The 16,331-nt window shown below is 46.0% G+C and overlaps 1 protein-coding gene across 1 annotated transcript in view; it reads left to right on the top strand.

Annotated features, from left to right (window-relative positions):
• LOC139047078 (calcium-activated chloride channel regulator 1-like) overlaps positions 1-16,331 on the top strand; it is a 189,937-nt gene that overhangs the window by 66,285 nt on the left and 107,321 nt on the right. The window contains exon 6 of the mRNA XM_070521028.1: positions 5,898-6,025. Coding sequence (XP_070377129.1) covers positions 5,898-6,025 — 128 coding nt within the window. The remainder of the gene's footprint in view (positions 1-5,897; positions 6,026-16,331) is intronic.

Raw genomic sequence — 16,331 nt, 5'->3', positions numbered from 1 at the left:
TTCGCCACCGCACGGCGCACTGTCTTCATATGTTTAGGCTTCCAACTGCCGCGTACCATAGATTATCACACTCCGTGCGGTGTTGAGAAAAATGACGTGGTTTCGCTTGAAAGGTAGGACACCGATTTCTAAAGCATATTACGAGACAGGTACACGAATTACGGTTAGTACTTTTGTCGGCCTTATAAAGTTGTGAACATTTGCTTACTAACTAAATTAACAAGCACGGTGTCACGCGTGAACGGGTTAACTTGAGCAGATCGCGCTCAATTAGCATGGAAACGCTGTGTAGAAACGGTGGAGTGCGGAAACGCCAAAGCACGAGCGTGCGAATTGTTTCGCGCGCTTCAACGCGAACTAAGCGTTGAAAACACAGCGCATGAGAAGCTACCGGCAGTCGGCGCATGCGCGTTGTCTACATCGCAGATCGATTTGGAGATGAGGCCTGCTCGGGTGTCCACTTTGTCCAGAGCGTATATCACTTCAGGGTACGGCCCCCGCACGGCCTCGGGTATTGAAAAAAGTATGGCGCATGTTTTCCCCACCTTTTTCCTTCGCCGAGCGATTGAGCCTTGATCTTCTGTAGAGCCTTGCAAGTTCTGACAAGCACATACAGCATACAGCGCGCGGCTACAATTTCATCGTCCTTGGATTTTACACTGAACATCACGGCGCAGACGACGCCGACGGTAGAAATACGACAGGAGTGCCCACATAGTTATTATCGGATGAGGTGCTGCCGCTGCTTCTGCTGCTACAGTATCCGGTCATTCCCTCGCCTTATATTTTGGTGGAGGTGGCTGCGCTTTTTCTCCACTCTTGAATTAAATTAAATTATGGGGTTTTACGTGCCAAAACCACTTTCTGATTTTGAGGCACGGCGAATTGCAGGACTCCGGAGATTTCGACCACATGGGATTTTTTAACGTGAACCTAAATCTAAGTACACTGGTGTTTTCCCATTTCGCCCCCGTGGAAATACAGCCGCCTTGGCCGGGATTCGATCCCACGACTTCGTGCTCAGCAGCCCAACACCATAGCCACTGAGCAACGACGGCGGGCAGACAGAGCGTGCGAACTCTTGAAAGGTGCTTCAAACAATGCCTTTACAATTATTAAAAACCAAATGACTGTTGTGCAGGTCACCGAGCATTGTAAAGCTTTAAGAAGCGCCACAGGTAATGTATCCTCACGTGGCGCCCATCTGCGTTAGACGAAGCCCTTTCGAGCATAACCACTGCTCCTGACTTCGACCACGTGGAGGACGGCACCTATCTCTGCTACCATCTGTCGCGCAAGAGCCGTAGTATTTGCCCGCACAACTTCGGCAGGTGATACAGGATCAAATTTGCGAAGCTCTGCCTTCCTGCGAGCGTCCGCCGGCACCTAAGTCTCGTTGCCTATGCCGAGGTAAACGCACCCCTCATCTGTGCGGTCCTCTCTTCCTCCGGGGCTTTCGCGCAACCACTACACCTTATATTTTAGCCGTTTCCGATACCTTCAGCAGTGCATCCAGCTCTTCGCTTGATTAAGCCGACGCAAGCCATAGCAGTGGACGATGCTGCACCTCTGCAAACTGGCCAAATTGTTTTCCCTGTGCTTTACCTGGACACGTCCCACGATTCTACCATTGTAGCATGACGTCACATCGGTAGAGCTTCCAGCACCTATCGTGCGTGTTTCCCCGTACCTGTTGTCCTCTGCGTCCCGCAAACTGACCAGCCATCACGGCACTCAGACCGCTGATCTCTCGCTACCCGCGGCAAGAAATTGACCTATTTCGCCAATGTGTCTTCTTCCTCCTACGCTCGAAATCGAAAACTAATTACCACTGTTCCTGGGGCAAGAACTGCGTCGTTGACGAAAGGACTAAGGACCCAATCTTCTGCGACAAATGTGATGTAGGCACGCGTGGGCGTCCATCACATTTCCAACATGTCATCACCGCAGCCAACGCGTGCAGAGAAGTTTTTGATTGTCTGCAACCAACACAGGGCATGGCGATCAGTCAAAAACGTGAAATGTCAACCGTGGAGGTATGGGTGAATTTTCTGAATAGATCACACAACTGCCAAACACTCTTGTTCGCTTATCGAGTATTTCTTTTCCGTGGAAGTGACAACGCGGCTTCCATATGCAACAAGCTTTTCGCAAAATTTGTGGTCGCGCTGCAGCAGTACTTCGCCAATTTCTTAACCACTAGCGTCAGTATGCAGTAATGCGATCACCTTGTCATCAAAATTACAACGAACAGGTGGGGATGTTAGTACACGCTTGAGTTCTTCTAGCACGGCTAGACACTGATGGTTCCAACCGAAGGAACTGGAACTAGCAAGGAGCTTGTGGAGGAGTGAGGCAATGCTGCCGAAGCTCCAGATTAAACGTCGAAAGTTTGCGGGGAGCCCAAGGAAGCTGCGCAGTTCTTTTCCACGAAGTGGGTGTGGAAAGTTGAGCACTGCAGAAATCCTCTCTGGATCGGGCTGGATGCTGTCTTTGCGAACGAGATGACCCAGTACATTAATAGTTGTGCTAGCGAAACCGCGATTCCTCGTCTTTAGTTGAAGTCCGGCATTAGAAAGGCATGTGAGCACTTCATCTAAGCATCGCATCGCAGATGGTCAGTGAGAGTCGAGGAAAACACGGCGATGTCGTCGAGGTAACACAGACAAATTTTCCACTTGAGACCGCGAACAGTGTCTATCGTTCTTTCAAATGTGGCAGGAGTATTGCATAGGCCGAAAGGCATTGCGTTAATCTCGTAAAGACCGTCCGAAATAGAAAAGGAGGTCTTTTCTTTGTCCGCTTCATGGATTTTATTTCGCCAATACCCGGAGCGAAGATCAACGCTGGAAAGGTATTTCGCGCCTTGCGATGAATAAAGGGCGTCATTGATAGGGGGCATCGGGTATAAAGTATTGCGGGTGATCTTGTTTAGCGCGCGTTAGTCAACACGAAATCGTACTGACCCATCTTTCTTCTGCACTAAAATGACGGGTGATGACCAAGAACTGGTGGAGGAAGGTATGATGTTTTTTTCAGCATATCGGCGACGTTCTCCTTGATTTGGCGTTCGACCGGAGAGACTCGGTAAGGGCGGCGGCGTGCAATAGTCTGGCTATCGGTGTCGATAGGCAGGGAAGAAACGGAGGTCTGTTTGAGTGACGAACTATTCATATCAAAGGAAGCCTGTTGCTTCGTGAGCAACTTTAGCAATGCTTCACTCTGATGAGCCGTAAGGTCAGGACAGTGTCACAGACGCAAGGGCAGATCAAGCAGATTTACCCTCTTGAGGAACAGCTTGTGAGGCGGCAATAGGAAGCAAGGAGATTGGTTGGGTGCCCACATAAAAGGTCACCGCAGAGCCTTGAGGTAGGAGGATTGTCTCAGTGGCCATGTTTAAAGCGATGAATAATGCATAGCTTTCCTCGAACCGTACCAGGTGGGACAATCTCACGGTCAAGAAAGCGGCCGTAAGGAGCGATGAAGACGTCGCCATTGGTGATGTCCGTGGAAGAGAGAGTTATGATTTGCTCGTGCGCGGGCGGCAGCACAGAATCGGCAGCAGCGAGAAAAGTACATCGACACTCCCACCGCAATGAACTGCCTCGGTCATATGTGCTACACGTCGACGAGAAGAGATTAAAGTGGACGCTATCGATACGAAGTCCCAACCTAAATTTACTTCATGTGCGCACGGGAATAAAATCTCGAACTTTATGTGATGACGGACACCATCAATGAAGACGCGTGCTGCACGTTGGGCTGATGGCCAAATGATTGTTCCATTAGCCCCAATCAAGGATGATCCAATATAAGGCGTCTTCATTTTCTCTAGACAAGAGCACAGGTCCGCAGGCATAACCGATATAGTAACTCCCGTGTCAACCGGAGCTAACAAGTGGACACCCTCCACAGACACCAATAACATGTTCGACAGACGTTCAGGAGGGCTTGAAGCACTTCGCTGCGGTGCAGTTATTTCTCCAAAACTACTCTGGTCAGTTTTGCAGTCGCTGCACTTGGAGTTGGGAGACATGCCGAAGTGGCGAAACAGAACGTAGGAGCGGCGATGGGGAGCGGCGTCTCAACACACGTGAGTTGTGGCCGGTGTTACAGAAATCGGCCGGAGACGGAGACCGGCGAGTGGGTGGATTATTGGCATAAATGCTGTAGACACGAGGAGGTGGCTCATTGCGTTCAAAGGTGGCGTAACCACGATGTTCGCCTTGCTGGCGGCGTCGCCAAAACCACCAGGTATGTCCTCGAAAGCTGCAGTGATAGCAGATAGGCCTCGACGAACGCCAGGCAGAGCAGTAAGGTGGGGTCCGAGCTCGGGCGACTAAAGGTGCCAGGTGATCGGGAAGTGGCACAGGTGGTGTGATGGGAAACGGTGCGGCTGGCATTGCAGCAACTTGGGAGTAAGAAGCAGGTTGTGGGCAAAGCGTTGGCATGGCGGGCGTTCTGCAAGGAGGCCAATTCCTCCGTAAATATTCCACGCAGCTCAGTAGAAGCAGGTCGGACCGGATCCCTGCTGCAAGGGGGTTAGCCATGCGCTTGCAATTACTCACACATTGGGGCTTGATTAATATACCAGAGCGCATTAATGTTTGCCAGGGGGTTGTTTGAAAAGTCCTATTGCAAGCGGATTGGTTGCAGGGCGTGGAGGCGCTGATAGACGGAGATGACGTCCGACACAATGAAGGGTTTTGAGTGTCGAGTGCGCTGAAGGCAGTTGATCCTATACCCTTAAGAAGGTGTCGCACACGGTCAGTTTCTTGCACAACACTGTCGACGAGGCAGCAAAGCGCGAGGATGTGCTCAATGTACGAGGTATACGACTCTACATAATACTGGATGCGCTCAGACAGCCTCTTTTTCGCAAGTTTTGAATGAACTGGGGGTGTGCCGAAAATCCGCCGTAGCTGCTTCCTGAAAGACGACCAATCACGGAAGTATTTCTCGGGATTCAGGAACCATGTGTTGGCTACTTGACATACGTAAAATGGTACGTTGTTTAACCTCGATGTCTCGTTCCAATTGTTGCACTCGCTGACACAATCGTAGTTGTGGAGCCAGTCTTCAACGTCCTCACCGGGCAAGCCAGAGTATATTTCAGGATCGCGATACCGGTTGTCGACAGCGCTGAGAGTGGGGGTGGCTGCAAGGAGTTACGATGACTTTGTGCAGATGAAGATGCAGTCCGCATAAATGCTTCCAATATATATATATATATATATATATATATATATATATATATATATATATATATATATATATATATATATATATATATATATATAGCTCATTATATTAAACATATGTCACATAAATGTCATATAACTGATATTAGAGCTCATAGATTCGCTCATGCCGCCGTTTGACTGCTTTGATGTGCCTGCAGTGTTACGCTTTCATGTAGCGCCCGGGAAGGACAGCGAGCCTCAACTTATCCCTTCCGCCTTTTCACTTGTCGCGGCTGCACCTGAACACTGTGGCAGTGGTAGATAGGGGTGGTAGTCGTCTGCCAACGAGGCGCTCGCGCCGCTGGAGCAAAAGACCAATGTCAAGGCGCATGCGTTAAAAGTTGCCTTATCTGCAGGAATTGCGCAGCAAAATAAACGCTTTTCAACGAACACTAACAGCCAACACAAACCTTCTTACTGATAATTTCACTACATAAGTCAGTAGCTTTCTAAAAGAGGTTGGCTTTTTGTGTATATTAACAATAATGAATTATGCCTTCTGTGTAGTTTTTTATATCGGGCAACAAAACATAATACACGTCTTCATGTTCGTGAAAAAAGTACAGAAAATAAACCAATGCTCATCACTTTGGAGGCGATAACTTATAGGCGATTGTGACGCTTATTTCCTAAAATCAGTCCCTTGCTTCTCAGGTAAAACACTTTTGCAACTCGGAGCAGGAAAGTCATAGACACAACCATTTAGCACCTAACATGCACAACGAGATCTGCAACGGCGAGTCCACCTGGGACGTCATCAGACGGAACAAGGACTTCATGAGGTACGCGCTCGTCATTATTGCTCAGGAAATCAGTGACGCAGTAAGGTGGGAAATGGGTGAGTTAAAATTGGCGTATTTTTTGAATAAGCGGGGCCCGCCGCGCCAACAAAAAAGGGAAGGACAATGTGCTGGTCTAATGTCCTTCCGTTTTTATTCATTGGAAATGAATTTGTGACGCCCACGCAAATCCAGCTTTAGCACAGTGGAGTTTGTGACCTAGTGGTGTCGCCATTTAGTGTCACCGTAAATTTGTATACGTGCATGATTATACAAGCGAGTGAAAATTGGTATTGATTGCATATTAAAGGGTCATACGTATCATCCATTAAGCTTTGAAAAAACATATATCATTGTACGGGAAAATGAGCAAGTCTACAAAACTTGTACCCAAGTTGAGGAGCCGCAGTAGTTTTCAGCTCCTGACATACAATTCGAAGTAATTATCAGACCTTTTATATCTTCCTGCTCTTAAGACGTGATTTAGGAAGATCAGAATGGTAACAGACGTTAAATTAACATATTTTCACCGCTGTTTGCACCGTGTGAATATTTTGCCTGTAAAAAAGGGCACAACACATATAAACACGGTGTCCTAGCTAACTTTATCCAGAGAATTTAAACACCTCTACACCATGTCTGGAACCACAAATTTCCCACTTCGAAATGGTGAGCTGCTTCCTTAAATTAAGAGCGCTTCACAAATTCTTAGTTGTTATCCACAACTGTTTACAAAGTTGATCGAAGCCGAGATAGTTCCAGACACTTCTGGACATCATCCAGTACAATTTCTGAAGGGGAGCCTCGTTTCAGGTCAAGTAACTCTGAAGTCCTTCCTAACAGACCACTGCAGTTTGTTTATTCAGGGAGAATTCGACACAGCCCTAGAGACCGGCCGTGAAGCACATGTCACTACAACGGGGGTGGGCCACAGGCAGTGTAATGGCCTTGTCATACCTAGAAACCTCACTTCACATACTACGTGAACGCTTAACATACTATTTGGAACCACTATCTTCCTAATATCCTATTTGCTGCCAATACACAATAATAATAAACAGCACAGACGATTCCATTCTCCCTTGTGTAATAAGGGGATCTTCGGGTCGTCTAGATTTCACGTCCGACGTGCCATCGAATCGAGCCTTTGATTCTCCAGAAGCATTAAGGTAGCGATGTCGTGACCCCATACAGTATCTTCATGGTTCCTGTGGATGGATGCAGGCGAGAAAAATGCAGAGCTTCAGGTTTTCGTAGTCGTATAAGCCTGGTTGCCTTTTCTTTAGTTCGTCGTTTAGTTAGCGTCGCGAGAAGTGCTGCAGACTTTCTGCCATGGTTTCGTCTGCCTTTTGGGCCCAGTGACCTACCTACATGAATATTACAGCAACCTTCGGACCATGTGTTCCCTGAACAGTAGTCTGACATGAAACTCTTTACCTGCAGACGCACCACCGAGAGTCTGCCTTATTCTACCCTTTCTGGCACTTCATATTACCGTGAACTGGTAACAGCCCATCAACCATAACTAGCCATGCAATTCGCACTCTAATTCTACCACCACTATCGTCTACAGTACGACAGGTGGATATAGGACACGAATGTTCAATCTCACTGTACGGCTAGCCTTGAAATTCGCAAAATAAGTTCAAATCCTGGACTATGTTCCACCTTCCAAGTACCTGAGGCTGCAACCGTAATCTCTGACATCCAGATATTTGGGGTAAAGAAAGACTAGATGAACAAAGGCTACATTATGTATATAGTGGGTGTGTATCTGCGTTGTCAGAAGCAAGAGACGTCCCGTGGTTAAGATGCCGTACTTTCATTCTAAAGCCCGCGAATTTCACCGTCTGCTTCTGCAGCCATTGCGTTCCTTGATGTTTACACGGTTCGCTTTTCCCTCGAGAATGTCTCACTTCAAAAGGTTCAGGATAACGCCATAATTGGCTGACCTGAGCAGTGTCGATATCTCTAACTAAAAGCTCACTGGGCGGTTAATATTATAGTTCACTGGTGATAGCTTGCTTAAAATATCGCAAACACCTCCATGACGGAACTCATCTTACGGCTATTGGGATGACAAGGTGTTTCGTAAAATACTGAGTCATCGCCTTGAATCTCAAGCGGGAGAAAGTTCCTGTCATTGATTACTTTGTTTGTATCGTGGTAGGTGAGCAAGCTGTTAAACTGCAGTTTTCCTCGCTTGCTCCATAGCTTCATCTCGCCGCTTCATTATGGCTGAGTAAGAGGTAATTACATACAGCAGGTGCATAAGCAAAAACTTTGTCGGGTGTTCAATTATGTTCGCCGATGACACCCGATTAGACCTTAGTGCAAGACTTCCGTGGTTCATCTTTTACTTTAAATTTAAGTGTGCTGACTATGCCTTGAATTGTACGCTCATTTACACAGTTGCATTATGGACGATGAGAGGACTTGCAGAATTGATGTATTTAATATGCTTTAGGAACTGCTTAAGCTTTCCGGTTGCGAACCCTGTACCGCAATCTCAAAGAAAATTCCGTGGTTTGCCGGCAGCAAAAATATTCTTTCAGCATGAAATGTAGACGTAGCTGCTTTCATTTTTGTGGCCTAACGCCGTAACATAGGTAGTGGCATGGTCAATGACCATATAGATGGAACTTTTTGATAAGCGGTATCCACAAAACCATCCAATGTAATTGCCATTTTCAAGGAGTCAAACAGGTTATTCAGCTGCAGAGAGTGAGTGAAGTGATCGGCACTTCTTTGATGATTTGGTCCTCTTGCACTTCGGCACTATATCACAATGTTGAACGTAGGTGGTGACACCGAGTATTCTTTCCGGCTGATGCCATTGTAGAGATAGGAGAAACAATCTCTTGTTCACGCCAACATGTACAAAATGCCGACAAGTGTTCGCAAATAAGGTTGGGTGCAGTTAATAAGGCACGTATATCTCATGCATTTCCTTCTGATGAAGACGGGCGATGACGGCCCTTTTATAGCGATAACCTTCCTTTGGAGCGCTCCTTGCTACATTTTTAAATTGATGGGTGAGAGAAGGTGCACTAAAGGAGCTCGGGAAAGTGTGCTAGCTTCAACTTTGCTTACTCCTTTCGCTTGTTTAATGTTCCAGTCATGTATTCACAACTTCGACGACCCCGGAAAAGCAGACATTGAGGATTGTTGACATTCTTCAGGCACAGTTTATGCACAATAAAGAACTCTCAAACTCACTCATACGGTAGCACCGAATGATCCGTTACAACAGTGAACGTTTTTCTACGAAAATAGCAATGTTGATTGTCATCTGGCTGCTTCCGCTCGGCACCAATCCCTTCACCAGATGTATCGAGGTATACAATACATGGTCTTGGAGCGTCGTTTATGCGAAGCACTGGTTCTGGAGTCACACGCTTCTTGAATTCCAATAAGGCTTGTTCCCTTTCTGTCCCTTCGATGCTGCACTTGTTCTGTGGCAGTTGAAGAATTATTTCTTCGTAACTATTTCTTCTGTTTACGGATCGGACAACGCTACAGTTATTTCGCTTGTGACGAAGAACATCGGCGGGCTGAAAAGACCCGTTGCTATCGCCTGGCTCCTACCCAGTTAGTTCGCTGGCTGCGCCCTACCTGCTGGTGCTGAGTTTGTCGCTGCCGCTCTACGAGCCGAACAAACCCCGCTTACATGCTCATCTTTTGTGCAGAAGGCTGAATATAATAACATACTTAACTCATATGTTATTATATGCAGCCTTCTGCATAAAAGATGAGCGAAATAACTGTAGCGCTGTCCGATCCGTAACCATGGCAGAGGAGAAGATGGACTTCTCAGCCTTTGCGATGACGCCAACACGCAGCAACATGGTCTCGTTTATCGAAAGATATTTCAGGTTCTTCATACTTAGGTCAACTTCGAATCGTAAATCGATGGTCCCAGCGTCTTCCTCTCCTCCAACTTCTTTTTTTAGTGCTTTTTCGCGGGAAATTGTTATTTCTAAGTGCTGCAAAACCCCGACTGGTCGCTACATTAGCTAGATCACTGCCTTAGGACTTCAAATGCTACAAACCCTCCGCTCTCGAGCCATACACAGGAAAACCTACGCTTCATCTTTATGTTCTGGCTCATTTTTATTCTGTGGACTTTTGAATGTCACTGGTCTCTTAGCTATGTGGCGCCATTTTTGAGCTGCCTCGAAAGATGGCGCCATGCTGTGTGGCGCATTCTTCAGCCACTTTTCTTCTTGTAGCTGCGCAGTGCGCTCCGTCTCCCTGATGTCTTCCGCTGCCTATCGTGCCGCTTCAGGCGCTTTTCTTCTTGTAGCTGGACAGCGTTCATACAGAACAGGGGTAATTCGCGTTCATACAGTCTAGGGTAATTCGAGTGCTTACCATCCTGTGGTCCCTGATGCGCACCTTGCCGAGCACGTTCACATCTTGTATAAGGCCAGGGTTAGCGCTGAGTATGAAAGGTGTTTCGTTTCTATTCCGCCATTAGGGCTGCTCCACGTACACTTTCGGCTATCTTGCTTGCGGAAGAAGGTATTCATTATCCGCATATTATTCTGTTCTTCAAACTCTACTGATAACTCTGCCCTGTTTTTTCTAGGCCCTACGGCATATTCCCCCACGGACTTGTCTCCATGATGCTTCTTGCGTACCCTGGCACTGAAGTCGCCCATCAGTAGCAGTGTCCAACAGTACTTCATCCATCGCCGATCCTAAATTTTCAGAGAAGCTTTCGACTTCCCCGTTATCATGACTGGATGTAGGGGTGTAAACCTGTATGCCCTTCAATTTGTACCTGTTATATATAGCACAACCAGACCTACCACCCTCTCAATAATGCTATAGAGTTCCTGTATGTGACCAGCTATATCCCTATTAATCAGGAATCCGAATCCTAGTTCTCTTTTCTCCGCTAAGCCTCGGTAGCACAGGACGTGCCCGCTTTTTAGCATTGTATTTGCTTCTTTCGTCCTCCTAACTTCACTGAGACCTATTATATCCCATTTACTGCCCTCTAATTCCTCCAATATCACTGCTAGACTCGCCCCACCAGATAGCGTTCTAGCGTTAAGCTTTGCGAGGTTCAGATTCCACTGGCGCCCTGTCCGGAACCAGGGATTCTTAGCACCCTCTGCTGCGTCGCAGGTCTGAGCGCTTCCGTGGTCAGTTGCTTCGCAGCTGCTGGGGACTGAGGGCCGGGGCTTGATTGGTGTATTCATATAGGAGGTTGTGGCGAAGTACTGCACCAGGGTGGCCAATCCTGCTCTGGTGAGGGAGTGCAATACCGATTCTGGTCTCCGCGATCACGCCGCACTCCAGGCCTGTTTATTACATTTTATGAACACGCGGATTTTTTGTAGTCTGGTGGAAATTTGTGCGGCACCGGGATTCGAACCACGGTCCTCTTGCATGCGAGGCGGATTCTCTGCCTCTACGCCACCGCTGCACCTGATATATATATATATATATATATATATATATATATATATATATATATATATATATATATATATATATATAGATAAATGTAACTGTAATTCACTCTCATTCACTCGATTTTTAACTCGAACTCTAATATATATGAAGCTCTAAATTATCGTTTGTTGTTTCATTGCTTTATTGCAATGTATCTTCCATCCTATGCTATTATACTCTAGACCTTCCTATGTATTTATTAAATATTTCAGCAGTTGGAAAGTTTCGCTCACCGTTTGCACTCGTACAGATCCTGTTCACGGCGTTGCTTGGCCAGTCCTGTTCCACGCCACCGGCACCACTGGCTCGGCCTCGGCTGAGCGAATGCTGCCACCACAACCAGTTCTCAAGCAGCGAGCCATTTTCTACAAAAAGCGGCCGGGATCCACCAGATGTCGCGCCGACAAACCTAATTGATAGTCATCCACTCTGCTGGCAACTCGGAACCATGTCAGCTGACCTGCTTGCATATAACCACGCACCCTTCTTCCACACTTCGGGCCACGACACCGCAGTTGGAATGTTTCGCTCACCGTTTGCACTCGTACAGGTCCTGTTCACGGCGTTGTTTGGCCAGTCCTGTTCCACGCCACCGGCACCACTGGCTCGGCCTCGGCTGAGCGAATGCTGCTACCACAATCAGTTCTCAAGCAGCGAGCCATTTTCTACAAAAAGCGGCCGGGATCCACCAGATGTCGCGCCGACAAACCTAATTGATAGTCATCCACTCTGCTGGCAACTCGGAACCATGTCAGCTGACCTGCTTGCATATAACCACGCACCCTTCTTCCACACTTCGGGCCACGACACCGCAGTTGGAATGTTTCGCTCACCGTTTGCACTCGTACAGGTCCTGTTCACGGCGTTGTTTGGCCAGTCCTGTTCCACGCCACCGGCACCACTGGCTCGGCCTCGGCTGAGCGAATGCTGCTACCACAATCAGTTCTCAAGCAGCGAGCCATTTTCTACAAAAAGCGGCCGGGATCCACCAGATGTCGCGCCGACAAACCTAATTGATAGTCCACCACTCTGCTGGCAACTCGGAACCATGTCAGCTGACCTGCTTGCATATAACCACGCACCCTTCTTCCACACTTCGGGCCACGACACCGCAGTTGGAATGTTTCGCTCACCGTTTGCACTCGTACAGGTTAGTTACCTTGAAGCTTCATGTTATCGTAGGAACAATCCTTGTCTCATTGCGGTGTCGTGGCCCCCTGATATGTCCAACGGTATCAAGCGGTTTGCGCGTACAGCACTGTATCTTTGGCGCCTCTTATTGCTAGGCGGAGACATTGAAGCGAATCCTGGTCCAATGACGAAAGCACAAGAAGAAAAACTTGATATGGTATTCAGTGCCGTACAACGCTTGGAAGCGAGTAATTCTAACTTTTTGGAATCAGTGAACAAAGTGTTACACATAAACATTGGACTAAAAAATGACCTTGAAGTACTAACTAAACGCGTACATGAAGTTGAAGCTAAACTTGAGTCACTTTCCTCCGAGAGACCAATCTCAAGCCAAGACGTTAATCTAGCCAAAATGCAAAATCAAATCCAGCATTTAGAATCAAAGTTTGCATCAGGAGTGTCGCCTCAGTCTTGCAGCAGCAGCAGCGAGCGTGATATATCGATAATTCACGATAAAATAGACGATTTGGAAAACCGCTCAAGGCGCTCTAATCTCCTCTTTTATAGCATACAAGACACGGGCGATTCGGAAGACTGGGAAACGTCCGAGCAAATAGTAACTAAATTCTGCAAAGATCAACTAGGAGTATCAACAGCTTCAATCGCACGCGCCCACCGCTTCGGACGATTTTCAAGTGCACGCACTCGACCAATTATTGTGAAGTTTTTCAATGAAAAGTAAATCGAAACAGTGCTTAGTAATGGCCACAAGCTGGAAGATACTAACTTTGGCATTTCTCGTGATTACTCTGAGGCGGTTCGCGATAAAAGACGTAAACTTTGGCAGTTCTCTAAAACCATAAAGAAAGAAAAAGACCGTGTAAGCCTTGTCTTTAACAAACTAAAAATTAACAAGGAAGTGTACGTAGGGGACACTCAAGCAAATTGTGCGAAGCTCGTTTCCACGGTTGTATCTCCAGTTTGACATGGCGCCAACCTTTCAACTACACCTAAGGTTCCACAAACACCACAAACATTAACAAATAGTACGATTAATACTGAGGACGGTTGCTGCTTTTTATACACTAACATTAGAAGCGTTATGTCTAAAAATGTCGCACTATCTTCACAAATCGACTCAACGTCGGCAACAGTAATAGCATTAACTGAAACTTGGTTGAACGGTGCTACTCCTAATGAAAACATATTCGTTTGTGAAGCTGATTTTAACATCTTTCGTTGCGATAGGAAAAATCGTCGAGGTGGTGGTGTCCTCCTTGCAATAAGCAGACAGTATATCGTAGCGCCCGTTGTTATGAGCACTTTCCTTGAATGCGTAGTAACTTGTTTTAAGTTCAGATCAAGTAACGTAATTATTGGTGTCTTTTATCGCCCACCGGACCTCACTCATGGGTTCACAGCAGAATTTCATCGCATTTTTACTGAATTTACTCATCGCTTTCCACACTCTAATGTAATCATTTTTGGTGATTATAATTTCCCCGACATAGCATGGTCCGCACAATCAACCTGTAGCACACAGTCAGAGTCGCATGCGTTCCTCCAGTGTTGTCTAGATTTCAGCCTAACCCAATAATTTCAAGCCCGACACGATGTTCTGCACACTCTTCTAATATTCTTGATTTGATCTTAACAAACAATCAAGATATATGTTCTGAAATAACTCATATTACTGGTCTATCCGATCATGATGTTTTAACTGGTCGCTTTGTTCCTTCATTTACCAAAAGGCAAATTATCAGCAAGCAGATTAGGTGCTACAAAAGAGCTAACTTTGATCGTATTAACAATGAACTATCGCTTATTTCTATCGACTTTCTGAGAGATTACTTGTCGCGGACAAAAGAAGAAAACTGGTTACTACTTAAAAATGCACTCACTAATCTCATAGATAAATACATCCCGGTCATTACCATAAAATCTGATAACACTGCTCCTTGGTTTTCGCTGTACCTTCGTCGCCTAAATAACAAGAAAAAAAGATTATTCAGGCAAGCTGACAGAAATAGATTATCTAAATCCTGGCGTCGGTACAAGGCATGTGACGAAGAATACCAAAGTTTACTCAAAGCCACGCGCAGACAATTCTATAAACGGGACCTGTCATCCATGTTAACAACTAACCCTCGGCGCTTTTGGCGTGTCATTAATCCCAAGCATAATTCTGACATCGTCCTTACTGATCATGACGGCGCAGAGATAACTGACACTGACTGTTCCCAACTACTGAACGAAACTTTTTCATCGGTATTCACGCGCGAATGTTTGGAACCGTTAGCCACCATAACTCGCACTGATTCGTTTATGCCGGAAATAATATTTACCGATCCTGGAATTTATTCTCTCCTCACTAATCTTAAGATTTCATCTTCCGCTGATAACACAGGCTTAAATAAAACAATTCTAAAAAATATTGCCCCAAGCATCTTCCCAATACTGTCCGCCTTATTTTCACAATCACTGTTAACAGGCGTTATCCCTCACGATTGGAAGGTGGCTAAGGTAGTGCCATTTTTTAAATCTGGGGATCGTTCTTCACCGCTTAACTATCGACCAATTTCTTTAACAAGTAACATTTGTAAATTAATCGAACATATTATGCATTCCCAGGTCATTAACTACCTTGAAGAACATAACCTCATATTTAAGCAACAGCACGGTTTTCGCAGAGGCTATTCATGTGACACTCAGCTCGCTGGTTTTATTCACGACATACATTCATCAATAGACACCGGGTTTCAAGTAGATGCCGTTTTCCTAGACTATTCAAAAGCATTCGACCGTGTCCCTCATCGTCGACTTGTTCACAAACTTACACAGCTGAACATTGACTCTACTGTTGTCACATGAATAAAAGACTTTCTTTCTAACAGGATGCAATTTACATCGGTTAACAATCACAACTCATCTCTAGTCCCCGTAACATCTGGGTTACCACAGGGAAGTGTACTTGGGCCACTGCTTTTTTTAATTTATATTAATGATCTACCAGACGGCATCAAATCCAATATCAGACTATTTGCTGATGATTGCGTCATATACCGTAATATTCACTCTAACTATGATCACGACATTCTTCAATCTGACCTAAACGCAATAAACGTATGGTGTTCAACTTGGCTAATGCCTCTAAATCTTACTAAAACTAAATACATGTCTTTTACTAATCAGGTGCCCCGAACATCAACATCTTACATCTTAAACAACAGCCTTGTTGATCAAGTTACCAGCTACAAATATCTTGGCGTACTCTTAACCCCTAACTTGACGTGGAATAATCACATTAACCATATTCTCGCTTCCGCAAACCGTTCGCTTGGTTTCCTTAAACATAACCTCAAACATGCTCCCGTACACTTACGCAAATTGGCATACACAACACTAATACGCCCTAAAATAGAGTACGCGTCCGCCATATGGGATCCCCATCAGGCATCCCTAATAACTGACTTAGAAGCCCTGCAGAACCGTGCTGTACGCTTCATCTTCTCAGATTATTCACGAGAAACCAGTGTAACAGCATTAAAACATCGCGCCGAGCTTGAAGCCTTCTCACTTCGCCGTAATGTATCCCGTTTAACACTATTCCATAAACTTTACTATCACGCATCTCTTCATAACGAGTTCATGTGTGAACCCTCAGCCATCTTTCCGCGTCGGGATCATTCTTGCAAAGAAAAAAGCATAATGT

Source organism: Dermacentor albipictus, chromosome 6 (assembly GCF_038994185.2).
Source record: "Dermacentor albipictus isolate Rhodes 1998 colony chromosome 6, USDA_Dalb.pri_finalv2, whole genome shotgun sequence".
In the NCBI taxonomy this organism is placed as follows: domain Eukaryota; kingdom Metazoa; phylum Arthropoda; class Arachnida; order Ixodida; family Ixodidae; genus Dermacentor; species Dermacentor albipictus.
The sequence above is the reverse complement of the archived record's forward strand: the minus strand, read 5'-3'. Positions and strand labels throughout refer to the sequence as shown.